The 16,057-nt window shown below is 42.8% G+C and overlaps 2 protein-coding genes across 3 annotated transcripts; one reads left to right on the top strand and one right to left on the bottom strand.

Moving 5' to 3' along the window:
- Positions 1-5,813: 5,813 nt before the first annotated feature.
- On the bottom strand, positions 5,814-13,192 carry LOC118367226 (glucose-6-phosphatase catalytic subunit 1-like). Of its 2 annotated transcripts, XM_052490524.1 has the most exons (4): positions 11,710-13,192; positions 11,395-11,483; positions 7,884-8,079; positions 5,814-7,729 (listed from the first exon to the last, which is right to left on the bottom strand). In XM_052490524.1, exon 4 carries the CDS (start codon positions 7,722-7,724, stop codon positions 7,239-7,241), a length of 486 nt encoding a protein of 161 aa, XP_052346484.1. In that variant the 5' UTR covers positions 7,725-7,729; positions 7,884-8,079; positions 11,395-11,483; positions 11,710-13,192; the 3' UTR covers positions 5,814-7,238. The 2 variants fall into 2 exon arrangements, with proteins under 2 accessions (XP_052346484.1, XP_035606318.1); XM_035750425.2 differs by lacking the exon at positions 11,395-11,483.
- Positions 13,193-13,330: 138 nt separating this feature from the next.
- On the top strand, positions 13,331-16,018 carry LOC118367220 (glucose-6-phosphatase catalytic subunit 1-like). The gene is made up of 5 exons (XM_035750414.2): positions 13,331-13,646; positions 13,909-14,018; positions 14,234-14,345; positions 14,746-14,861; positions 14,961-16,018. Exons 1-5 carry the CDS (start codon positions 13,417-13,419, stop codon positions 15,464-15,466), a joined length of 1,074 nt encoding a protein of 357 aa, XP_035606307.1. The 5' UTR covers positions 13,331-13,416; the 3' UTR covers positions 15,467-16,018.
- Positions 16,019-16,057: the final 39 nt, after the last annotated feature.

Genomic DNA, 16,057 nt, shown 5'->3' on the forward strand with positions numbered 1-16,057 from the left:
CACCGATGCGGCCCCCTACCAGGGATTGTGGGCTCTCCTTCTCCATGGTGGACGTGATTAAGACATTTAAGCGTGTTAACCCTTGCAAGGTTGCCATAGATAGATCCACACACGATGCAATTGCCATTGCACTGCACACTGCCCTATCCCATCTGGATAAGAGAAATACCTTTGTAAGAATGCTGTTCATTGGCTATAGCTCAGCATTTAACACCATAGTATGCTCCAAGCTCATCATTAAGCTCGGGGCCCTGGGTCTGAACCCCCGCCCTGTGCAGCTGGGTCCTAGACTTCCTGACGGGCCACCCCCAGGTGGTGATGGTAGGAAACAACACCTCCACTTCCGCTCAGCCCCCTCCTGTACTCCCTGTTCATGACTGCATGGCCACGCATGCCTCCAACTCAATCATTAAGTTCGCAGATGACACAACAGTAGTAGGCCTGATTACAAACAATGATGAGACAGCCTACAGGGAGGAGGTGAGGGCCCTGGGAGAGTGGTGCTAGGAAAATAACCTCTCACTCAACGTCAACATAACAAAGGAGCTAATCGTGGACTTCAGGAAACAGCAGAGGGAGCACTGGAGGCTGAAGAAATTTGGTTTGGCCCCTAAAACCCTCACAAACCTTTACAGATGCACAATTGAGAGCCTGTCGGGCTGTATGGTAACTGCACAGCCCGCAACCGCAGGGCTTTCTAGACGCATCACAGGGGGCAAACTACCAGCCCTCCAGGACACCTACAGCATCCGATGTCACAGGAAGGCCAAAAATATTATCAAAGTCATCAACCACCCGAGCCACGGCCTGTTCACCCCGGCTAACATCCAGATGGCGAGGTCAGTACAGGTGCATCAAAGCTGGGGCCGGGCCGAAAGACTGAAAAACAGCTTCTATCTCAAGGCCATCAGATAGCTGGCTTCCACCCAGTTACGCAAACCTGCACCTTAGAGGCTGCTGCCCTATATAAATAGACTTGGAATCACTGGCCACTTGAATAATGTTTACATACTGCTTTACTCATCTCATATGTATATTCTGTATTCTATTCTACTGTATTTTAGTCAATGCCGCTCTGACATTTCTCAAACGAATATTTATATATTTCTTAATTCCATTCTTTTGCTTTTATATTTGTGTGTATTGTTGTGAATTGTTAGATATTACTGCACTGTTGGATCTATGAGCACCAGCATTTCGCTACACCCACAATAACATCTGCTAAATATGTGTATGTGACCAAAAATGTATTTGATATTGAGACTGATGTAAAGCTGTTTCAGCAATGCCCTTGTCACCCAGTAGATGGAGCTAAATGGTACATGTAAGGCTGATGTTCATGGAAGGTCACACATCTGATTCCACTGAACTGCATCTTGATCACTTAACATAATAAGCTATGCAACTGACACATCATTTTCAAGGAAGTAGCCTTGACGTTTTTAAACTTTTGTAGGCTTTTTGAAAGGTATTCAATGGACAAAAACGTAGCGCAATGTTATTCAGCGCAAAAAAAAATAATAAAAGGCATTTCTCTGGTAGAAGTACATTAATTCACAAACAAATAGAATTTCATACATATTAAATGACCCCATTTTCACAAAATGTATGATATAGTCATGAAGCTCATCAAAAGATTAGGGTACATGATACGGAAGTCAAGCGGAAAGGGTGGCTACTTTCACAGGGTATGTTATGTTTCACAGACTGTATTCGATTGGAAAACGTCCCTTTACATCAGATCGTAGTACAAATGTGCCTCATTAGTTTACATGACAAACATACATTTGCCAAGATGGGTTTTGAAACCAATCACAGTAAGGTACTTAATAATCGACCAGAAATGATTTGATATTGAGCCAAAAATGGCTGCATTGGACCTTTAACTCTATTTTGAACATCTACAGTATGTTGGAGTCTGTAGTGTGTGTGTTTCCCAACAGTATCCTGACGTAGTCAATGTGCAGGCAGGGGGCAACCTCTGGATGAGTTGGTGGTGGTGGAGCTGACACACCTTCAGTCACTCTCTGTCCATGCACTGGCAGAATGTAAGTCAGCCCTTCAGGAACACTCCCTCTCTCCTCACAGACTGGTGGCATTCCCTTCCACACATGCACACACATGTTAGGTGAACTCAGGGTTGCAAAGGGAGGGAATGTTACCGGTAACTTATGAAGAAATGTAAGTAAACTACCAACATTTTGGAAACTTAAGGATTTTAGGTCATTTTAATAACATGCAAAATAGGCCGATAGAAAATAATAAAATAAGATGTTTTAAATAAGAAAAATATAATGACAAAGCTGTAAAACAGATATACTCAATAGGTCAATAGTAAAAATAAAGAAAAACCCCTGAATGAGTAGGTGTGTCCAAACTTTTGACTCGTTCAGTATATATATATATTATTTCATATCTACAGGAGTGCAAGTTTCACCATGGCACCGACCGTGCTGATGCGTTGAAACATGATCATTATTAGAATATGGCAAGTATTCGTCAATTATTGCATTCTATTCATGCTGACTTTCACGGGCTACCTAAGACTTGAAACAGATAGGTGGGAGGGCATAACCTACAGGCTGTCTGCAATTTCTTTATGCGTAATTTGCCTAAATGGGTAATGGAAACACTTCAACCAGAACATTTTTATCCGACACTAGGTATTTACGACAAGTTTTGTTGTTATTGGTGTGACTTCATTATGTCCAGCTGTTTTGATCGACACAAGATAATTCAATGGAAGGGTAGAGCTGCCGCTTTCTAGGAGCGACACTCTAACCCGGAAGCTTATAAGAAATCCCACTATGCCTTCCGACTCAAACAGGCAAAGCGTCAATACAGGACCAAGATTGAGTTGTACTACACTGGCTCCGATGCTCGTCAGATGTGGTAGGGCTTGCAAAATATTACAGACTACAAAGGGAAGCACAGCCGAGAGCTGCCCAGTGACACGAGCCTACCAGACGAGCTAAATAACTTCTATGCTCGCTTCGAGGCAAGTAACACTGAAACATGCATGAGAGCATCAGCAGTTCCGGATGACTGTGTGATCACGCTCTCCGCAGCCGATGTGAGTAAGACCTTTAAATAGGTCAACATTCACAAGGCCGCAGGGCCAGACGGATTACCCGGACGTGTACTCCGAGCATGGGCTGACCAACTGGCAGGTGTCTTCGCTGACATTTTCAACCTCTCCCTGTCTGAGTCTGTAACACCAACATGTTTCAAGTAGACCACCATAGTCCCTGTGCCCAAGAACGCTAAGGTAACCTGCCTAAATGACAACCGACCCGTAGCACTCACATCTATAACCATGAAATGCATTGAAAGGCTGGTAATGGCTCACATCAACATCATTATCCCAGAAACCCTATAGACCCACTCCAATTTGCATACCACACCAACAGATCCACAGATGATGCCCTCTCTATTGCACTCGACACTGCCCTTTCCCACCTGGACAAAAGGAACCCCTATGTGAGAATGCTATTCATTGACTACAGCTCAGCGTTCAACATCATATTGCCGTCAAAGCTCATCACTAAGCTAAGGACCCTGGGACTAAACACATCCTTCTGCAACTGGATCCTAGACTTCCTGACGGGCCACCCCCAGGTGGTATAAAGGGAGGTAATAACACATCCTCCACGCTGCTCTTCAACATGGGGGCCCTTCAGGGGTGCATGCTCAGTGCCCTCCTGTACTCCCTGTTCATTCATGACTGCATGGCCAGGCACAACTCCAACACCATCATTAAGTTTGCTGATGGCACAACAGTGGTAGGCCTGATCACCAACAACGATGAGACAGCCTATAGGGAGGAGGTCAGAGACCTGGCCGGGTGGTGCAAGGACAACAACCTCTCCCTCAACGTGATCAAGACTAAGGAGATGATTGTGGACTACAGGAAAAGGAGGACCGAGCACGCCCCCATTCTCATTGTCGGGGCTGTAGTGGAGTGGGTTGAGAGCTTCAAGTTCCTTGACGTCCACCAACAAACTAACATGGTCCAAGAACACCAAGACAGTCGTGAAGAGGGCATTACAAAACCTATCCCCCCTCAGGAGACTGAAAAGATTTGGCATGGGTCCTCAGATCCTCTAAAGGTTTTACAGCTGCACCATCGAGAGCATCCTGACGGGTTGCATCACTGCCTGGTATGGCAATTGCTCAGCCTCCGACCGCAAGGCACTACATAGGGTAGTGCGTACGGCCCAGTACATCACCGGGGCCAAGCTTCCTGCCATCCAGGACCTCTTTACCAGGCGGTGTCAGAGGAAAGCCCAAAAATGGTCAAAGACTCCAGCCACCCTAGTCATAGACTGTTCTCTCTTCTACTGCACGGCAAGTGGTACCAGAGCACCAAGTCTAGGTCCACAAAAGGCTTCTAAACAGCTTCTACCCACAGGCTCCTGAACAGCAAATCAAATGGCTGCCCAGACTATTTGCACCCCCCCACTCTGCTGCTACTCTGTTATTATGCCACTTTAATAACCCTACCTGCATGTACATAATTACCTCAAATACTTCGACACCGGTGCCCCCGCACATTGACACATTGACGATGTGCCGGTTCCCCCTGTATATTGCCCTGCTATTGTTATTTACTGCTATTCTTTAATTATTTGTTTTTCTTATCTCTTACCTTTTTTTTGGGGGGGGGGTGTATTTTCTTAAAACTACATTGTTGGTTAAGGGCTTGTAAGTAAGCATTTCACTGTAAGGTCTACTACACCTGTTGTATTTGGCTCATGTGACAAATACAATTTGATTTGATTTGAAACGCACCCTAGCAGTTGCAACTATTTTCTATGCAAACTTTCTAAATGTCGACAAAAAATCACTCCACAAGTGAATGGAAACATAGCTACTCACTGATAGATCTTTAAAGGCCGACTGCACTTCCTAATTTGGTTCGTTAAGAAATTATGGCTACCATGACTGAATTCAAACCTGAGTTGGGGTATGATTTGATGTGGGGGTCTCGTGCGTGTTTGGTGGTGGGAAGAGTTATTTTTTATTATTTCGCCAAATAGCTTCAGCCGACTGGTGTGCGACCATGGTAAGTTGGTTTAACTTTGGATAGCATATCTCCGGGCTAGATAGGGACCGTCAATCAATTACACAATGCAAATAAGACAATATTTTCATGATGCGCACCTTTAGATTAAAAAAAAAATGCTTTCAATATTTGTATATGAATTTCAACTATTTATATTAAGTGATTGAAATGTTGAGCTATTGAAATGTTTACATATTGTCCCATGTACATTGTGCAATTTATCGATGGTCCCTAACTAGCCTCATAGGGATGTCCAAAGTAAACCAAAAATATCTTGTGCAGCTGCACCCAGAATTGATAATTACTTGTGTGCTGCCAGCTGTGGTTATGTGGGCAGGATTGAAACAAACCCAACCTTCATTTACATTGTAAAACAGTCATGACCACAGTTGTGAAAAAAGTAAATAGTTGGAAGAGTTGCAGGGTTAATTGCTAATTATGTCATTGTTCATTAGATGCTTTTTTCATTGATTAAGCAATTTCCTCTCCAACCATATGGTCTATCCACTATAAGGACAAGAACATGTATATCTTATGTGTTATGTTATTCTAGTATACATTACCAAGGTATTTTTAATAGATTACCAACATTTCTGAAAATTATGGTAATTTACTAGGAGATTTGCAAATCGAGCTGTACTGTATAGATATACTATATTGTTTTATGAGGTGAGCATTGGAAGAAAACCCACGATACACTTGAAGATAAGAGCTGAAAGAGAGAAACAACACGAGGTTGGATGGATGTACAATATTAAGTCACCATAGGAAATATGCATGTCCGTCACAATACTTGGCAATGATAGGATGGATTGTCACTGACTTGATATCAGGGTCAAGTTAAGTAGACTATTGTACAGTAGTGTTGACACGTGACAATGTACAGTCAAGTATTTATTGATTATTGCTGGTATGTTTGATTGAAGCAGTATACTTGGTATGTATCACTAACGTACAGATACACATAGTCATCGTTCTGTACACAAAAAGTGCTGCTCGTTGAGCCTCCATGCCCAAAACTCCCAACGTCAGTGGGCATGAGGTAAAGAGTGTTGCTATGTTTTGAGCTGAGGGTCGGTCGTCTAGAAGTAAATGTTTAAAATCCCTAGTAATAATTAAGGAATCAGTATTGGCATTTTGGGTCATTTTCTCTGAAAAACTAACTCAAAGTAAAAAAAATATCTTTGTGTACACCAAGCAAAAGGGCTTTTGCTCATTAATCAAGGCAACCTTGTTCACAACATCATCTAGTAAATAAAATGCAAACACTTATTGTACATTATAGTACAACCAGTCTTGATTCTCACCGCTCAGGGTCCAGAGTCCAGGGCCTGATAATCACCCTTTGTCCTTTTGTTGTCATCGAAGGAGCCACACCAGCACAGTGTCATTCACTAACATCAAGTTGAACCCAAGAGACATAACCACCACAAAGAAATAGAGAAACTCCAGACTTTTTCACAAAGCTGAAGATAGCCTAGTCTTCTAGCATTGCTTACTGTAACAGAAGATTCAGCAGCTCACTGTCCTTCAAACTTTTCTACTGAATCACACGTTTTCACTTGTCTCCCCAGAAATGATATGTTGCTATACACGGGATTGCATATACTGTATGTAACATTTACATTTAATTAGGAACAAACAGAGCAATCTATTTGAAGAAACAGGTCTAGAGCTTCTATCTGCATTTTTGTCAACATGTTGTTGTTGACATACCCTTGTTCTGTTCAATGTTCTCTACCTATATAGGACTCCAAATACCCCAATTAATGTTGTTAAGTTCAAAAGAATACAATATTTAAAAAATAGCTGACACCATTCAAACCAATGAGGGTTCAAAACTTTAAAGCCAATTATCTCAGAATATTTTTTTTGCAGATAGAACCTTATATTCCCAAGCTCTTGAGGTGTTCTTGCTTCCCATACCCATTCCCACTCTCTGCTCATGAGCTTTAGCAAGCCAATTAATTTGTCAAATCAAAACAGTTTCTGATAGTCCAACAGATTTACACACCTCCAGGTGACAACTACACTCAACTTCCACCATAGTCCTTGATTTGTACAATAGTGCTGCCAAAGCAACTGAAATTACTTCAGTGTACATTTTTCTACCTCTGCACTTTTTTCACAAAGTGAACGATTGTTATGAAAATGTCAGTTTAGCCTCCCCACTTTAACCTGAGAAGATCCAGGAGAGTCCTCTGGGAACCACAGCTGTGGGGATGAATAGGGCAGCAGCACACTTACTAACGGACAACACGTAGAACGTTGCCTGTTTCCTGGAGGGGAACATCAAGCCATCCAAGATCTGTAGCAGCAATAAGGAGACAGTGATACATCCCACCCTGAAGGGCGTGCTGCTGTTCTTCTTGCTCTCGGTGTAGAGGAGCGAGTGCACGCCCAGGCCCAGGCCCAGGCCAAACAGGGTGTCCATGTTGCGCAGGAGGCTGGCGAAGGGAGTGGAGTCCATGTGGACCCATTCAGCCCTCACACACCACTTCTGGGCTTTTTCCAGGGTCCACAGCAGGTCCACGCCCAGAGCCTTCAGCAGCACGTAGAAACCCACAGCAAAGGAGAGCCGGAAGATGGTGGTGTTGAAATACTTCTTCAGACTGGCTCTGCAGATCCACTGCACTCTGGAGAAGAACTCGGCCACCATGATACCTGCCATGGATAGAGACCAGGGAGTTTGTCATCAAGCTACAAAATCATTGAAATAAGATACAATAACTTTTACACTACACTACATGCTAGGCCTGGTTGCACATTTCACCAGAGTTCCTGGAAAGGACGACAACATGAAAAGAAAATAACCAACCCAGCGCAGTAGCATCCAGGTTAGCAGGACCTGCTGGGTACAAGTGTCTTCATCTTGAAATCTAGACATCTAGAGTCCTGGTTCTCTGACCCGTGATGACCCCACTGATGACGTGGTGGGGAAAGTGGGCAGCCATGTAGACTCTGGACATGCACACCAGCAGCTCCACTGTACACAGCAGCATCCACAGCCCCACCTGCAAGAACCTGGAGATGAACAAGACACAAGGCCCTGCTCCAAAACAAGCCTAGACCCTTTTGGGCTTGAGGGCCACATTAGGATTTTGAAATTCAATGGAGTGCAGCACAATTTTTTGTCGTTGTACTGATTTGTTTTTCAAAACCTATTTGAAGGCCAGGAAAAAAAGGGGAGTTATTTGCAAATATATAAATCCATGATAGTTTTTCCATACATTCTATCTCGTTTTAAATGTTTAAGTATGGCCTGGAACGTTTAATAATGATCCCCCAGTAACAATTCGTTACTTGCTGATCATATCGAACTTTCTACTGTCTTTTCTGGGATGTCGAAATCAATTCCGAATGATTTGATAGTTTCATTGCATCATCCATTAACAGTTAGATTAAAGAAAGAGGTTGACTCAGCGCATTTTTCCCCCCGCGTGCGCTCAAGCAGGCATTCCACTTTCCTCCGGCTTTCATTAAGCAAAGAGGAAAATACATACTCACTCCTGACAGACACAAGCAAAAAACTCACAATATAAATGTTGCATCAGCCTAGGCTGCACCTTAACATTAGAGATCTGACATGCTGTATGGGATGAAAACTAGACCATTGTTCAGTCTAATCAACTGTAGGCTACTAATAAGAGCATTTGCATACAGCCTATGTGCGCTGTCCACTTGGTCAGGGTAAACTAATTGGTAACGTTATGTATTTATAGTCCATTTGTGTGTCAGGAGAAAATGTGAATGTGATCAAATGTAGTTTATATTCAAAACTGGGTTGACTAGGCTGTCAATACGTTTTCAATCCAAAATGACTAACTGGAATGAATCAATCAATAGTGATGACAGATGTGAGTTATTTTTTTAGAAGGCCTACAGTTGCATAGAACTGTATGATGCAAACATTCATAAAGCTCTAACCCTGTGAGTTCTGTTGTCTATCAGTTGTTGTCTGTGTTTAGGTAGAGGAAATCCCCTTCCTAATCTAGTCTAAATATAATGAATATGAACAAGTTTAAAGTTGCTGCAGTTTAACAAGGTTTTCATCGACCTCAGTGCCAGGAGGTTTTTTTTTCTCTCCAGTTTTTTTAAAAACCATGTGACTTGTTTAGGAAAAACTGGTCTCATCATAGACCATATCAAATATTTTTGCAACTGATGAATCACTGTCATACCTTATAGGGTCCAGTGTTTTCCTGGTTAGGTTAACAGATAAGGAAAAACTCCAGTCCCCAGGGTGTAACAATTTCCCCCGCTCTGGGACCTATGGTGCCACCAGTCTGCTTGCAGTTGTCAGTTATCGTCAGGTATGTGGATGATCAGGGCATTATTCAGGAATGTTTCTTGGGCTACTTTGATGTGTCAAGTGGGCAAGATGTGAACTCTATGTTTAACTTCAGGGAGAAACTTGTTCAAACCTTCGATGGCGCAGCTGTAATGAAATGTATCTGCTATTTGTATTTCGAGCTAAGTCCCCTCCTGTTCCCTGATTAAGAGGTGATGACCAGTCCACTCTACTACCATTGTCAACTCTCTCCTGACATGAACTGAAGCCACGTCTCATGTACCCACTCATCCACTGACACATTGAATGTTTCCTCTCCAAGCACAGTGAGTACCTCCATCAGTTTTCTCTCATTACTGTATGTAGAGTCAATCACATACACAATCACATTATTACACAACAATGATTTCACTCCTTGCTTGGACGAACTCATTCTTCTTTTGTCTAAATGTGTAGTGTGTTGTGTTATTGTTTTTTGTCTTCCCAGACAAATCCTGTCCTGCACTGAAGTCAAGCCTCCGAACACCTCAACTCATGCCTCATACCCTCATTCAATCACTGCTGTGATCCCTTTCCAACACTGTGTAAGTAGCCCTCTCGTTCCCATTCCCTATATTGTACTATACATGTCTTTATTAAATGCTTTAGGTGAAAATGATTACTCTTGACGATTTTTGAAACACACTTTGACATCTATGTGGGTCTCCCATCCTCCTCAATTTTCCAAGTCACCAGCCTCCACTGGAATTCACTGTACACTTCCAACTGAATTCCTTTTCCAGATAAGATTATTCTCTATGTATTTACCCTGGGAATCAATACTAAAGTGCAAAGGTTGTTATGGCCCTATGATCATTCATTTATTACATACTAAGACAATAATGCTTCCACTTCCCAATACTACTATATTCTTAAGGTATGTTGAGTGATACTTAGACTTAGACTTAGAATACGTGGACAACTACAAATACTTAGGTGTCTGGTTAGACTGTAAACTCTCCTTCCAGACCCATATCAAACATCTCCAATCCAAAGTTAAATCTAGAATTGGCTTCTTATTTCGCAACAAAGCATCCTTCACTCATGCTGCCAAACATACCCTTGTAAAACTGACCATCCTACCAATCCTCGACTTTGGCGATGTCATTTACAAAATAGCCTCCAATACCCTACTCAACAAATTGGATGCAGTCTATCACAGTGCAATCCGTTTTGTCACCAAAGCCCCATATACTACCCACCATTGCGACCTGTACGCTCTCGTTGGCTGGCCCTCGCTTCATACTCGTCGCCAAACCCACTGGCTCCATGTCATCTACAAGACCCTGCTAGGTAAAGTCCCCCTTATTTCAGCTCGCTGGTCACCATAGCATTTCCCACCTGTAGCACACGCTCCAGCAGGTATATCTCTCTAGTCACCCCCAAAACCAATTCTTTCTTTGGCCGCCTCTCCTTCCAGTTCTCTGCTGCCAATGACTGGAACGAACTACAAAAATCTCTGAAACTGGAAACACTTATCTCCCTCACTAGCTTTAAGCACCAACTGTCAGAGCATCTTACAGATTACTGCACCTGTACACAGCCCACCTATAATTTAGCCCAAACAACTACCTCTTTCCCAACTGTATTTAATTAATTTATTTATTTTGCTCCTTTGCACCCCATTATTTTTATTTATACTTTGCACATTCTTCCATTGCAAAACTACCATTCCAGTGTTTTACTTGCTATATTGTATTTACTTTGCCACCATGGCCTTTTTTTGCCTTTACCTCCCTTCTCACCTAATTTGCTCACATTGTATATAGACTTGTTTATACTGTATTATTGACTGTATGTTTGTTTTACTCCATGTGTAACTCTGTGTCGTTGTATCTGTCGAACTGCTTTGCTTTATCTTGGCCAGGTCGCAATTGTAAATGAGAACTTGTTCTCAACTTGCCTACCTGGTTAAATAAAGGTGAAATAAAAAATAAAACATTTAAAATACGCATTGCTATACTCTGGCACACATCGGTCTATCTATGGCATTGCCGACCTGGTCCAGTTTCACAGGTGATGTGGAATTGTTTTAAGCAGGGGCTGTGTCTGTCCCATAGAAGTGTCTCTCTCCAAATAGAAAGAACCCTGTCATAGAGAGAGGACACCATTCAACTCCTTGAAATGTTACAACTTTGTAATGATTATATAATGACAATGCCAAATCTAAAGTGTATTTTTATGAAAAATGTGTATTTTATACGATTTATCTTCAAGACAACGCAAGTTCTCGTTCATGTGTATTTATTCCAAATTTGTAGTAAAAATCCATGACCTACAAAATGACAGAAACCTGATTTAACCCGTTCCTTACCACTTCAGGACCAGGTTGAGCCAGTCCCCGATGGCAGCCACCCAGATGAGCTTGACCCCCACGTCCCTGCGAAGATAGAACCAGCTTGGGAAGAAACAGAAGAAGGTGGTATGTAGGTCTGCCACTGTAGAGGCTAAACCATCCCTCATAATGCCCATACGGGGTCTGCAGATGGATGGCCACCTCCACCCTCAGCTGTGGAAAAGATCCATGACTACAGTGTGGATCCAGATCAGCAACCCAGGGACGGTGCACCAAAGCTGGTAGAGCTCCTCTGGAGCTCCAGGACTGTCTGTTCCCACCAGACTTTATTCAAGGTTAGGGCATTTGTTTGCCTTCAAGTGAACGTTGTAGACAGGCTCCCTGACCTTTAGCCTACAACCCAACATGGAGCTCCTGTTTCCCAAAGCGGTAAACAGAAGTTCTCTGCTCTGGAATGATAAGCTAGCCCCTGAAACAGGATGTCTGTGTGATAGTGGGTGAATGTTTTTCCACTCCAGGACTGTACGTCTCTTGGCAAAGATCGTGGCAAGAAGACGTTAAGCAGGCCAATGAAAATTGATTGACCTATTGATTGACCTTTTCATGTCATTACCACTTCAACCACATCCATCGTTATCATGTGAAACGAATGGCACGAAATCAATCAAAAATGCACTGATCCTATGACCTGCTGTAATGATAAGTTCATTTACTATTTCTTTCCAATAAGCTACAGTCTAAGGTGAGTCCTGGCTTGGGGGTTGTCTAATCAGACTTGTTTACAGCACGGTAAGTACCATATCCAGGACCTAGTTTTATTGGTCAGTTATCTTTTCAGCATCTCTGGAGTAAGTCCCACACTATTTAATGATTGATTCCCTTATGTAACTGACAGGTGGGCTAGCCACAGCACACTGACCACAATTTTCACAAAATCATCAGAAATTTATTGTGTAACTGGCAGATTATCTGCAGGTCGTTGAGGAATGGGAGGATTTTGCACATCGTCAACATTTATTTAGCCTTTCATAATATAAAATAAACGTCTTTTGTTTTGCGTTCAAGCCTCAGTTTTGGATTCATTCATTTTTTTCGACAGTGTGCTGGTCTCGATCTCTTCCAGCCTTTCATAATATGACATTTTTTAAATGTGTTTTTTTAAGCTGGCCAAAAAGGGGGCTTAGTAAGTTGGTACACGTGACTCTTTTAGTTCCTATCTTATCCATTTCATGGTCTTACAATGACAACTTACTGTATTACAAGAAAAACACTGGATTTTGCATTTCAATAGAGAAAAGCAAAAGCAATGCCGTTGTCCACACATCCCCTTGGTTGGCTTGTTTTGCCACAAACTATTGTGTAGGCTATTTGTTAGGTTTTATTGTGAATTCCACTGGTCAATCATAAATGTTGCTTTTTTGTCTCCATGCTGTTTCAGGGTGAGCAACACAGAGACACTGATTGACTTTTGTTTTTACCCCTCCTTTGTACTTGTTTGTATGGTCTCTCCTGTTAGTACTGTACAACCCTCACAAACTCCCCTGTCCTGTTGTGTTTTATTACACATGTGCAAGGTTCAAAGATCAGGTTGTGCATGCCTTTGGGTGGTGGGTCCCTCTGGTATAAAAACAACCAGCAGACTCTTACATAGCTACAGTGCTCTCCTTCTGCAACACCTCTCACGTTGCCTTCCTAGACGGACAGTTCACTAGGGACAGTTGGAAAATGGAGGCAGTCACGGATGCCTTTCAGAGCTATGGGGTGAGCACCACTAATTACCTCCAGACCAACTATAAGGATGCACAGGGTTTGTTCCTGTGGGTGTCCTGGGCTGCTGACCTCAGGAACACCTTCTTCATCTTCTTCCCCCTCTGGTTCCACCTGCGGGAGTCGGTGGGTATCAAACTCATCTGGGTGGCAGTGATCGGAGACTGGCTCAACCTGGTCTTCAAGTGGTGAGTCCAGCTGAGCTTATGTACTGCTGTTATGTACGGTTTGAGTGTGTTATGAAGTCATTATATAGGTACCCTTCAAATAAATGCTTACTGGGATACCAATTTAGAACTTGATCAAATGTGTCCCTTCGGCTACATCTGGACACATTGAAATGTAGGTGTGAATGTCTGTGTGTGTGCACTGTCCCTGTCAATTTAATCAAATAAAATGTGATAATTAAATTCCCTGCATTAGTCTAAGTGGCTTGTGCTTTCCTTCCAGGATTCTGTTTGGCGAGAGGCCGTATTGGTGGGTTCATGAAACACCTTACTACAGCAATACCACTGCACCTCACATTGAACAATACCCCATGACCTGTGAGACTGGCCCAGGTAAGAAGCATCACTTTACTTCCATTTCTTTTTACCCATAGTGCCTTATGATATGAAATGTATATGCTGCGATTCAGTGAATATAGCCAAAGCTTTATCATTTTCATGATGTTGATAATATTCATGTTTCAGAATCCTCTACAGTATTGTTGGGTTTTCATTTTACTTGAATAAAGTGCTATGATCATGGACTGAAGTATGCCTTTCTCTGGTAGGCAGTCCCTCTGGCCACGCTATGGGAGCCGCAAGCATCTACTACACACTGGTCACCTCCATCCTAGCTATCATGCTGACCAAGAAGAAGACGAGAGCTTCCACCAAGGGCATGTAAGAGCATTCAACCCCTCCTTCTCTTGTCCTCAATTATCTTATCCTTGTTTACCATTTTTAGTTCAGTGCTTATCAATGTTCTCTGTGCGGCACCGTAGCTGATGATTTACCATGAAAACTAACTTTAGTTGTCGAAGGGAAGGGGATGTGCCAGAGTGCATTCGAGTTGTTTTGTTGTGAAACCGTAGCCAAATAGATATGGGAAATTGATAAAGAAAGCAACAGTCTATTTAAATTGATTACATGTGCAGTGGTAGAAGCCTAGTCACCTGTAGTGTCACACAAGTTTAGTTGTAGTCGAGGTTTCTTGTACACTATTGTAGCAGCCAGACAGATTTCAAAACGCCTATGACGTATTTGCTGACGATTCCTCGCCCTCTCGCCCTTGTCTGGGCAGGTATCTGCGGGGCACTTTGTGGGCATTCTTCTGGGCAGTCCAGGTGTGTGTCTGTCTCTCCAGAGTCTTCATTGCTGCCCACTTCCCCCACCAAGTCATCTGTGGAGTCATCACAGGTCAGTATAAAGCCCTTATAACAACCCTCATAACTATGGCACAAAATGTGCAGATTGTTCAACTACACGATGCTAATATGCCGTCTATTTGATTTCCAGGTATTGTTGTGGCCGAGGCCTTCAACAGAACCCAGTGGATCTACGGAGCCAGTCTGAAGAAGTACTTCTACACCACCGTTTTCCTGCTCTCCTTCGCTGTGGGTTTCTACGTGCTGCTGAAGGCTCTGGGCGTGGACCTGCTGTGGACTCTGGAGAAAGCCCAGAAGTGGTGTGTGAGGGCTGAATGGGTCCACATGGACTCCACTCCCTTCGCCAGCCTCCTGCGCAACATGGGCACCCTGTTTGGCCTGGGCCTGGGTGTGCACTCGCCTCTCTACACCGAGAGCAAGAAGAACAGCAGCACCCCCTTCAGGGTGGGATGTATCGTTACCTCGCTGCTCCTGCTGCACCTCTTTGACTCCTTCAAGCCCCCCACGCACACCGCCGCCCTCTTCTACCTTCTGTCTTTCTGTAAGAGCGCCACTGTCCCCTTGGCAACCGTGAGCATCATCCCCTACTGCATGTCAGGAGCATTGAGCAGCGTACAGAGCAAGAAGCATCTGTGAGGTCGTTGAAGGCTGACGCACAGACTTATGTATATGGAGCTCACTCCAGAATTGAACAGTGTTCACTAGTGCTTCAATCCTTAATCATTCCATATATTGACCTTCTTCCCAAATAGCCAAAGAGATGAACAATCTATTGTGGTCTTTGTCTACCATACATCCAGTCAGTCACTGTAAATGTCTTATTTTCCTATATACGCATAGTGTGGACACTGAAATGAAAGAACTATCCAGCGTATTACTCAAGAGGCCATTAAGACACTGATTTAATTGTATAAAAAAAAAAATCTAATTTAGAAGTAGTTCAGTGCGAACTCAGGAGCCCAGAAAGTGAATGTTTCCTTGCAGTTGTTTTGACTAAACCTCATTTTGAAAAAAGATAAAGCAAACTAAAGTCCAGGAGAATATGAGCCCAAAACTTTAGTGGCCTGCTTTACAGTGTTCTAAGAAAGTAATATATAACAATGTTCATATTTGTTTTGTAACTGTGTTTTTCCTGTTAAATATTTTTGGAAATGGTCAGATATTTATAATAAAAACCTTTCAAATACATCCCTTACCATGTGCTATTTATCTAACACTACTAAACAT

This window comes from Oncorhynchus keta, chromosome 3 (assembly GCF_023373465.1).
Source record: "Oncorhynchus keta strain PuntledgeMale-10-30-2019 chromosome 3, Oket_V2, whole genome shotgun sequence".
Classification (NCBI taxonomy): Eukaryota; Metazoa; Chordata; class Actinopteri; order Salmoniformes; family Salmonidae; genus Oncorhynchus; species Oncorhynchus keta.

What these genes read in the sequence shown, in the direction of transcription:
- LOC118367226 (XM_035750425.2), bottom strand. Translation starts at nt 7,724, where the DNA reads ATGGTGGCCGAGTTCTTCTCCAGAGTGCAGTGGATCTGCAGAGCCAGT.
- LOC118367220 (XM_035750414.2), top strand. Translation starts at nt 13,417, where the DNA reads ATGGAGGCAGTCACGGATGCCTTTCAGAGCTATGGGGTGAGCACCACT. An exon ending in AGAGCTTCCACCAAGGGCAT is followed by an intron (nt 14,346 to 14,745) that starts GTAAGAGCATTC and finishes TTGTCTGGGCAG; the next exon opens with GTATCTGCGGGGCACTTTGT. An exon ending in CATCTGTGGAGTCATCACAG is followed by an intron (nt 14,862 to 14,960) that starts GTCAGTATAAAG and finishes TTTGATTTCCAG; the next exon opens with GTATTGTTGTGGCCGAGGCC.